At 45.9% G+C, this 11,108-nt stretch overlaps 1 protein-coding gene across 1 annotated transcript; it reads left to right on the plus strand.

The window, feature by feature from the left end:
* Positions 1-973: 973 nt before the first annotated feature.
* Positions 974-10,529, plus strand: LOC109532477 (tumor necrosis factor receptor superfamily member 16-like; the record flags this gene model as incomplete). Its single annotated transcript, XM_019897344.1, has 4 exons — positions 974-1,364; positions 6,017-6,260; positions 7,539-7,771; positions 10,077-10,529. Coding segments are annotated over 4 exons (921 nt in total), but the record flags the coding sequence as incomplete, so codon positions are not given.
* Positions 10,530-11,108: the final 579 nt, after the last annotated feature.

The following is an 11,108-nucleotide window of genomic DNA, read 5'->3' on the forward strand; positions in this document are numbered from 1 at the left end:
CCATTGTTGCTAATTATTGGGGGAAATAATAATTAGTAAAAATAAAAAAAACTCCCACGGTATACCACTCGATGAGAGGATCACATCCCTCCTGTACTGTATAGTAAAATTGGTTCAACATTGTATACATCTAACCTAAACAAGTACTTTCATTTAATTAAGGTGGTCCCTGTAGTGGAATGCCTGATGAGTGACAAAATCGTGCGTCAGTTGGCTAAGAGGAAACATTCCTTACATTGCCACCCACTGGTCAAACATTGTAAATGCAATATAACAATGCCTCAAAACCATAGACATTCATGAACTCCGTCTTGGGCACTGAACTTTATGTCAACGGCACTGCCATATTGGATGTGTCAAAGTATTTTCTGCTTGGAAGATGTACTGTATCAGATGTAAAACTTATTTTCTTTTTGTCGATCTACCAAACATTTATCATTCAATGTCAGACCTCTTGGGGTGAAGAAATTTCATTGTATTGCACAGGTGTCGAAGTCCGGTCCTCGAGGGCCGGTGTCCTGCAAGTTTTCCATCCCTCCCTGCTGCAACACACCTGATTCAAATGATCAGGATCACTATCAGGCTCCGATAGAGCTTGCTGATGAACTGATCATTTTGATCAGGTGTGTTGCAGCAGGGAGGGATGGAAAACATGCAGGACACCGGCCCTCGAGGACCGGACTTCGACACCTGTGCTCTAAATTGTCCCTAGGTGTGAGTGTGAGCGTGAATGGTTGTTCGTCTCTGTGTGCACTGCGATTGGCTGGCAACAAGTTCAGGGTATCGCCCGCCTACTGCCCGAAGACGGCTGGGATGGGCTCCAGCACACCCGTGACCCTTGTGAGGATGAAGCGGTTCAGAAAATGGATGGATGGATGGATGAATTACAGGTGTCTTTTCTATTAACTCCGACTAAATTGTCAAATTTCAGCCTTGAACTTTTTGGAATAGATGATTTGTTGAAAAAAAAAAAACAATCCACCCTACATTCTCGTCTCCAGGCGAGACCTTCTCCGAGAACTACAGCCACACAGAGGAGTGCCACGCGTGCACCCAGTGCACGGGCCTGATGCGCATGGAGACGCCGTGCACCGACTCCAACGACGCCATCTGCGTGTGCCGCTACAACTTCTACTTTGACGAACTGTCGGGACGCTGCGAGCCATGCACGGTGTGCCCGGCAGGCGAGGGCGTTTTCGCCCACTGCGAGCATGACCACGACACGGTGTGCGAGGAGTGCGTGGACTTTACCTTCTCGGACCGTGACAGCTCCCTGGACCCCTGCCTGCCCTGCACCATCTGCGACGACGAGACCGAGATCCAGTTGGCGCACTGCACGCCTGTCAGCGACTCGGTCTGTCACAGTAAGTAGCCTCGTGTCGCGCTTTTGCAGTTTTTGTCAGTGCTCGAGCAGCAGAACCAGAGATTCAAACACATAACTGTCGACTGTTATGGAGTCTTGAACCCAAGTTTCCACATTACTTAACCTGATTGTTTTTACATGACCAACTATTCGGGTTTGAAAAGGAGTAACCCAGGGATCTTATTCGGGTTATGGCACGTTTACATGGCCTTGCAAAACCTTTTGAAAAGTGCATGTTAACGTAGTCTGTGATGCTAATACTAGAGAATTATGACATTTTTGTTGTTACTTTAGACAGGACTTAGAAGAGAAGAAGGTCTTTAAATTCAGAGCGACCATATTCTCCTTACAGTCAGTACTCAAGCAGCAGCATTTTGGTGCAGCTGGAGAGTCTGTTACAGACCTTTTTTAACACTTATCCTTTGATCTGACATGCTGAAGCACTTAGAGCACTGTGCTGCCCAGTTGCTTTTCAATTCCACCATTGTGAATGACCTATTAAAAAGACACGGGCCTAATTTACGAGCCGCCATTTCGGACACAAAGCACTCCCTAACAAGTTACATGGAGAGCGAGAGAGAGAGAGAGAGAGAGAGAGAGAGAGAGAAAAACCCAACTTTTATCTATTTCAAAGCTCCCAAGGCTTCCCAGAGACGATCGTTTTAATCAACAATTCGTTGTCATTTCATCATTGGTGCGTCTCTGAACTTGAGCGTGTCCACTTTGAAGCCCTCTGATGGTGTCTGATTTGAATCACCGCGGGCCCGGCTTAATTTACAGCTTCCACTGCGCCCTTTTTCTCAGCGGGAGAGCTACGTATTCATGTGTACCCTCGCGTTGACCTCTTTCACGCTAAAGAGTTCCACTTCCTGCCATTTGAAGATCCGACTTGGCAGCACTTGACCTCAGCACGTTACCCCTTTCAAGGAGCAAAAACCAAAACGCACCAATGGCAAAAGCTGTGAATCATTCCTAGCGTGTGGCAGCAGAGGAAGCGGAAACAATCTGAACATGAGAGCAGAATGTAGCGCTGCGCCGCTATTCCTTGAAGTTGATGATGATGGGTTGATCAGGGTCATGGGATTCCTGTGACCGGGGCTCAGGTTTCGCCGAGTGACCTCCATCAACACACCCAGATAGACACACAGACCCACACCCTATGATGAGTATCCAAAATCAATAATACGCACGCTTTCTCCTGCGAAGCGTGTTTAAACTCCACAACATTCTATCCAACAAAAATAGCTTACATCCGGTTCAATTTCTGTCCCTGGCCCCTTGAGAATTTTTTGTATAACCTGTCATGAAGACTTGGCGAAATTATGATCAACAGCGACTCTAAGAGTACCTTTCCAAACCAAGTGCTCAGGCACTCAAAACATTTTGGCGACGAACGATACGAGTCGCAATTCAAATGAAAGCCAGTGATGCGGGCTTTCCAGACCTGTCATGATTTTTAGCAATACGTACTTCTGGGATGATGCGATGACCAGAAAACTTGGAATTAGTCTCATTTCTAAGAATGAATAAGACCTTAGTATTGATGTCCTCTCACAGCTTGCAGGTGCTGTGTGTGCCCCCCTCACCCCACACCAACCTTACCCTTTATTTCGCTTTCCCCTCTCTTGGCCGGCGCCCATTGAGCGTCCAAGGCTAATTGGGAACCTGGACAGCAGCTCTTCTGTTCATTAACACTCCCCTCTTCCGTCCACCACATCTTCCTCTGGAAAGGAAGCGAGGATGCGTCGGAGAAGGCGTCGCCCCCACAGAGGGGCGAGTGTTCTCTGGGGGGGAGAGGGGGAGGGGGCCGATAAAGACGTCATTGTGTGACCTGACGTGGGGCTCCACACAAGACCGTCTCTGGTCCACACCCTGCTCATAAATGCGTCTCGCTGGGCTGTTTGGCGAGCCAGCAAAACCCTAATGAATAGACGAGCTCGCATTGTAGACCCACCGAGGGATGGAGCCATGTTTTTCTCATCAGGTCCGCTAATATAAAGTTGGGCAATTATTTCCTGGGACACTTCTTCTCCAGTTTTGGTCTCGGTAAAACCAGTGTCTGAGTTTGCTCCGCTTTGCCTGCAGTAAGTCAGATTCGTTTCCCGTGATGGTTGGACGGCGCAAAGGCTTCCATTTGGCCGAAGATTTTCTGAATTTCTGTTGAGGCGGTCCCGTTTGGAGGACTAATGAAAAATTCAAATCCAATTCAGTCCATCATGGACCATTTTCCCATTTTGCATTTTTGGCTCAGAGATGAAAATTGAAAAGGAAAAAAAAAAAAAAAAGCAGACATTTATTCGGCATTAGATAAAAGAACAAATATCATTTTCATGAAGTAACAAACTTCGCCAGGGTGTGAATTAAAGTCGTACGTCGAGGCACCACTGCGCTTCAGAGTTGCACGGATGCAAAAAGACATTACCAGCGCTCACTGTTAACACACCTGCACTTTATTCCATTTATCAGCTTGTGTTACTGCTCTAATAGCATTAGCCATCCGCACATTAGCGGGATGATGCACCGGCCCAAGTCAGGAAACCTGATGACGCGCGGCGGAAAGGTCATGAAACGCCGACTGCCGTTTTTTTTTGGGGGGGGGTGGGGTGCAATCAATAGCTTTAAATAGACACGTGCATGATGCCTCGCTGTCTGCAAAATATATTTTCTACCCGATCTGTAAAGCGATCCGGCGGGCAGCCAGGAATGCCCTGTCATCAACCACCAGCGAGGGGTGTCTTTTCTTTTTCTTTCATCCACTGTACCGAGCTGCTGCTCGAAGGCGCCCCCAGCGGGCAGCCAGAGGCGGTGCCCGTGTGGACGCAATGCAGCAAATCAATTGCAAAGTGGAAACAGAAGAGGACACAGATGACATGTTTGGGACCACATCACAAGATGCTTAAGGGTGTTGGGGGAGGGGTGGGTGGGGGCGATGGGGGCGCACGTTGCACTGTAGTGTTTTTTTGTGCTCAGCGAATGACTCACAAGGAAGTTGCACACAAACTAACAGCACCCTGAAGACTGAAGATGTTCAAACTGACTGTTTGGCCGTACAACTGACTATACGGTTTTTCTTTTGACATCATCAGATAACTCATGAATAAACAAAAATAGATGAAAGTAACTGAGCTTTTATGTAACATTGAACAACTCGTTTTTCTGTGACAAATACTTAAAAAAAATCATGTGTTTTTAGACGTAAAATGAAGTGATGTAGCTCCGTAAAAAACGCTTGTTTTTTTTTTTTAACATAAAACAAACCATTTTCACCATAATCAACTCACTAAAACCATTTATGTAAAATAAACTAGATTTCTTTAACGTCATCCAGCTAACTAGCCGTTTCTTTCAAACCTAATTCAAATTGGAAATAAGTCGCTAATGGTTTCTACAGTATGAGCATATCTTGCGAACAGCATTTTTAGTTCAGTTCTCGGTGTGTGAGCGGGCATGAACACCTTTTATCGGGGGAAATTGGGATATACATTTTTAGCAAGAGACTCAGCAATGGCCTACGAGCACTGTCACTTTTTAAAAAATGACAGACAGGCAGGGAATATGAAATTTTGAAAATGTTCCAGGTTGTTTTATCGAAACTGTAAACTGCGGAACTCCTTAAACAAATGTAGGAAATTGGAATGTAAATTTGTTGAGTGTCTTCTGTAATCGATCCAAACCGCAAAGAATTTAACATTGTTAAAGTGTGGTCGGAACCCTGCCGTCTTTGCCTTTGAAGGAAGTCTTGGGAGGTTTCACGGGGTTAATCTCTGCTGCTCCGGCACGGAGCTAATGAGGAGCAGTTCCCCACCAACCCTCCTCGTCTCCAATCGCTTCACACTGGAGCGTTCTGGCAGACCAGAGCCCTGAGGGGGAAGGAATCAGAGGCAGGCCTGACAGCTTCACTGGGCTGGACTTTAATGGCGGACGCCCGGAGCGCTCATTGTGCTTTGGGAACATGGAAAGTACGACCGATCATTAGCTGAGAAAAAAAAAAATGGACGACGGGAACCAGACATTCCCTCGGCCAAACTCATGCCCTCCTCAAGCCACCCATCCCTATCCTGATCTAATGGATCCACACGATCCTGATTCAGGCGAGGAGGGGCTGAGAGGGATCGCTGAGAAACATTTCCTTTGTGCAACATCACAAGCAGAACTCAAAAACAGCTGCCATAAAAATGTGCTGCAAACGGAAAAAAAAAATAGAAAAAGATCTCAGCGCAAGAGTATTTTGATTGAAGCCATTACTTAACACTCAGACACTTGTTGCCGGGCAGAGTTTGCTGCTATGTTGTGTCCTGGGAACAGAAAGTTGGGCTGCCTCACGGAGACCAAAGGTCCGATAGGAACAAAGTCAAATTTTTTTCTAACATAAAATTAAACTGCTGTTCACTAACTGCATTTTTAAATGTAACTGTAATACTAGTGGAAGGTCTATTAAAAAAAAAAAAAAAAAAATTTGAAACGTTAAACGACCACCGATGACAAATAAATATGCTTCAAAGTTGCACTTTTCCATGTATTCATTTGGAAATATAACATAAAGTAAGTTAACAATCGCATCGCAATGTTCGAAATTTTCCGCACTGACCCACTTGCCCCTCATGTGAAAAATGTGCACTAAAAATCTCCTTGATGTGCACCTCCCTCTCTCAGATCCCCTGCTGCCCACCTACTTCCCATCCGTCTCCACCGAAACGGACCAGACGTCGCCCGCCTTCACCAACTTCTTCCTGCCCGATGGTTCCGAGGGTCCGGGGCCGGGCGGCGAGACCACCACGCCCGGCGCCGGCTCGCCGCGCTTCCTCGGCCACGGCTTCAACGAGAACCTCATCCCCATCTACTGCTCCATCTTGGCCGCCGTGGTGGTGGGCCTGGTGGCGTACATCGCCTTTAAGAGGTCAGCTGCACACCAAAACGAAAGGCCCCCCCCCAAAAAAGGGAAGCGAAATGGGTGTAAGGGTTTCAAGCCAGGGTTGGGTTTTAAATTACCGTATGAAGCCATGACTACAAAGGGCACAGAAAACTGAAGTAGAAGAAGAAAAGTGTGCCAAAGAAGAAGAGAAAATTGAGGTTTCAGGGTGACTAATGCATCCTCCGGCTGGAGGCTCTGACCTACTAAAACTAACAACCTTTTCAGAAGAAAAACAACAAAAACACTCCACGCGAAATATATTGTTGAGGTCACACACACTCACACGCACGCGTGCTCGCAAACAAACACACATCCACAGGCTCTTTACACACATTGATTATTTCAAAAGTGCCAACTGGGGGAAACTCAAGTGCCACTTTTATGAGGCTGGGGTGGGGCTGGAGGGGGCAGGGGGAAGGGGCGCCCAGGCAAACAAACACACCGATATTCCTCAAGAGTGAGGAGGACAGTCTCCATATTTACTTGCAATAAAATCAAATGCTTGCATGCGTTAATTTTACAGCAGCGGCCTCATAAAGAGAAGCAGATGTGAACACACGCACACACGCACACACACACACACACACATATATGGTAAATGTTTAAATTATCACATTAAGCCATAACCATACACACCCATACACATTTGTTTTTTTTTTCCCCAGTGTAAACAAGCCAAAGCAAAAACAAATGGCTTGGGGCATGCCCAGTATAACACAATCATCATATGTAAACAACGTAACTTTTGCTGTAGTAACAATCAGCTGCTCTGCGGCAGAATAAGAAAACACGGTGAGAGAAAATTGTCATGGTTGTCTTGGCGACGGTAACTAGTGGAGGCAGATATGTAAACAGTTTTGTTACCGCTTTGCAGTTTTGGAAACCATATCAGTCAAACAGTTATATACAGTCAGTTCATGTTTACAAACAAGACAGGCGGGTCATCTGGCAGAAAGATGACAAGGCGTCTCAACCTACTGAACGGCATCCGGGGTGCGAAGGCGACTCAGTCTCGAGACGGAACAGATTAAACCCATTTCCATTCATAGTAATATGAAAAATTGCTTTGGTTCTCTCATATTTCCTTTCACGAAGAGTCGCGAATGAATTAAAATCTGTCAACTGAGGTTCTACTGTACTCTTGTTAGGGCTTCAAAGTAAGGTTTAAAGCAAAGGTTAGGGTTTCACACAAAGGTTGGGTTTGAAACTGCGGTAAAGGGTCAAGCCAGGGCCGATCTGACTGACTGCCTCTTCTGTCCACAGGTGGAACAGCTGCAAGCAGAACAAACAGGCGGCTAATAATCGCGCCGCGGCGGCGGCCGCGGAAGCGGCGGCAGAGACAAACAACCAGATGGTGACGCCAGAGGGAGAGAAGCTGCACAGTGACAGCGGAATCTCTGTGGACAGCCAGAGTCTCCAGGAACAGCATCAGCAGCAACAGGCGCAGGCCAGCGTACAGCCTCAGCCAGCGCGGTCTCGCACACAGGAACACATAGGTGAGTCAGTGCCTGTCAATGCGTTCCGTCCAACTGTCCATCAACCAATAAATCAATGAAGCATCCGGTATCTAGTGTACCATACCCCCCATCCAGCCATCCATTCATTCATTAAGTATCCAACCGACCATCCAAGATCTATCATATATCCAATAATGCAGCCAACATCCATCCATCCATTTGACATCCATCCACCCACTCACCATCCATCCCATCTTACCTGGTAGCGTTGAATGTTTGAGTGGTGGGATGGATGCCTAATGGAGGATTGGATGGATGGATGACAGATGGTAACCAACCACCCTATTTATCCAACCAATCATTCAAAAGTATCCTTTGTATTTAGCCATCCATCCATCCAACCCAATATGCATCCATCGATCATCCATCCCATCACTCATCCATTCAGGCAACCCTCTATTCAACCAACGGCCTTTCGATCCACCTACTGTACTATCCAACCAACAATTGGAAATACAATCTCGCATCCATCCAGGTTGCCATCACACAAGAATAAAGTCACTGAGTAAAAGCTTGCTCTATTGCCAAATGTTAATGAAGAGCTTTTTGACAGCGTCAATCAAAATAATCCAATTATGTTTGTAATTTGGTTTTCACAGCTCTTTTATTACTGGCAGTCATTCAGTGTTGCGGGTGCACCTAATATCGTGTGCCGCGAAGGTTCAGTCACATGCAGAAACGATGACTCACTCACTCACTGTAAGACTTCCTTGTGTGCTGCACGTTGCTGCTATTTTTTTTCTTTTTTTTCTCTCCACCGGCTGCCGATCAAAGATAAAATCTTACAGTTGAATGCTGACGTTTTAACTCAATGATGAAAAGCGTCAAGTAGAAAGTATATATGTCCCAGATGGGTACAAAGCGTAACATTACAGTCAGAAAGGTTGTCAGAGAGACAAATACAGGATGTCGTTCTTTAATTACGAATCGCAATCGTAATAGGCAGGTGTATTGTTTCCTATTAGCATGAAATGAACGCATCACTTTTATTGGTAGCCAGCAAGAATTCTCGTTTGGGTGGGGAGCCAAGCAGTGCGTCACAAAGCTTCCCTTTGATTGAGCCACTCGGAGGTGGACTGCATTGATCGTGAGGATGGTGCAGCCAGCACTCTGACTGTTTGTTGTATTAGGATTGCTCGGGCTTGAGCAAGTCCCTCTCTTGACAATGGCTTTACCTCATTGTCATTCTTGTTATTCTCAGGCCAAACCAAATTTTGTAGGTGGCATATCCCAAACTTTACAATACAGCCCCAGAAGCCAGTGTTACCAAGCAACGTGAAATTTGGTGGTCTATAAAGTCCATCATGAGTGGACCCCTCCCCAAAAAATTGAAAAGAGTGCATCTCATAACTTTCAAGTACCCACAAAAAAGCCTCACAAAATCAAACAACAAAATCAGACCCACATAGGAAGCCGATCAGTGTGTGGGAAGCTGAGATTTTACAGTGAATCTCACAGTTCACTTCAAAAGTAAAGTCATTGTCAATATGTTGTCTAATTGCGACCAAATTTGAACCACATATGTGACACAGATGGGTGGCGCTAAATTGCGGCAGAACTTGTACTCTCTTCACTGCATGTGGGGGGTAGAACACGTTGGAAAATTCTTATGACTTTCCATAAAACACAATACTCCATCAAAGTTCCCTCCCTTGTCCCTGGTCTGCGTGAAAGGTACCGATGTGGAATGGCCCGGGGCGAATGTGACAAATTTCACAGGTTCTGAGATAGCATTACAGTATTAGTACAAAGTGTGTGCGTGTGTGTGTGTGTGTGTGCGTGCTTCTTTCTTTTTCTCCGTAATCCTTCAAGGATCCGATGCAGTACTTCAGTATGTGAGGTGAAGATGAATGAATGACAATGGGCGTGTGAAGCAGATGAAAGCAGCCTCCACACATCTACTTCTGTGCGACTCCTTTTTTTGGGGGGGGAGTAAAAGCGTGCGTTAATAAAGAATGCCTCTGCATTCCTCTGGCATTTCCATGGCATTGGCATTGGTGGCAAAGCAGGTTAAGAGGTTTGTGGGAAAAAAAAAAAAAAACTGCTTTTGATTCCCATCCTTGTCCTGCTAATGATGCCACTTGAACACGTTTGAATAGAGCCAGTGAAAAGACAGCGCCTCCTTGGGGAGAGACCAACACTTTGCATAAACAAGGGAACCCAAGGTCGCAAAAATATCAAACAATAATTTACGAGGAAGTTGTTGTATTATTTCTTAGCTGTTATTTGTTTGTTGTTATGTGCTAGCTTGAGTCTGACATTTTCTCCTTCCTCTTGACTGCAGTGGTGAGGGTGGACGGTGGTCCCGAGACCATCACGCCTCCTCCCGAAGTCTGAGGCAGAAGAAAAGGAAGGCCACGTAAAACAGTGCTCCTTCATTCAAGAAAGCAGCAGGGAGGGGGGGCACATGAACTTGGAATTGCCCCCCCTCCATCCCCCCGAAGACTGGCTGTAGACGGACCTCTTCTAGACTCTTCATCCCTGCATGCGGAGTCTCATAGAACCACGTGCCTGGACTCTTAGCGTATCGACTTATTCAGATAAAAGTGCATTTTAGCAAATACTCCACAAGCTAATTTTTCCGACTAACCTCATTTTTTTTTTCCTGACCACTCCACGAGGATTTGGCCTTGAAACCCACCGGTGCCTGGAAGGTCCGACTCATGCCTCTTCCTTCAGATTCTCGGACTAGTGTCACGTCAGACTTGCTTTTTATTTTTGCGAACATCCTGCTGTCGGGGCAGGTTCTGAGATAGCATTACAGTATTAGTACAAAGTGTGTGCGTGTGTGTGTGTGTGTGTGCGTGCTTCTTTCTTTTTCTCCGTAATCCTTCAAGGATCCGATGCAGTACTTCAGTATGTGAGGTGAAGATGAATGAATGACAATGGGCGTGTGAAGCAGATGAAAGCAGCCTCCACACATCTACTTTTGTGCGACTCCTTTTTTTGGGGGGGGAGTAAAAGCGTGCGTTAATAAAGAATGCCTCTGCATTCCTCTGGCATTTCCATGGCATTGGCATTGGTGGCAAAGCAGGTTAAGAGGTTTGTGGGAAAAAAAAAAAAAAACTGCTTTTGATTCCCATCCTTGTCCTGCTAATGATGCCACTTGAACACGTTTGAATAGAGCCAGTGAAAAGACAGCGCCTCCTTGGGGAGAGACCAACACTTTGCATAAACAAGGGAACCCAAGGTCGCAAAAATATCAAACAATAATTTACGAGGAAGTTGTTGTATTATTTCTTAGCTGTTATTTGTTTGTTGTTATGTGCTAGCTTGAGTCTGACATTTTCTCCTTCCTCTTGACTGCAGTGGTGAG

Source organism: Hippocampus comes, unplaced genomic scaffold, assembly GCF_001891065.2.
Source record: "Hippocampus comes isolate QL1 unplaced genomic scaffold, H_comes_QL1_v1.1 scaffold10, whole genome shotgun sequence".
In the NCBI taxonomy this organism is placed as follows: Eukaryota; Metazoa; Chordata; class Actinopteri; order Syngnathiformes; family Syngnathidae; genus Hippocampus; species Hippocampus comes.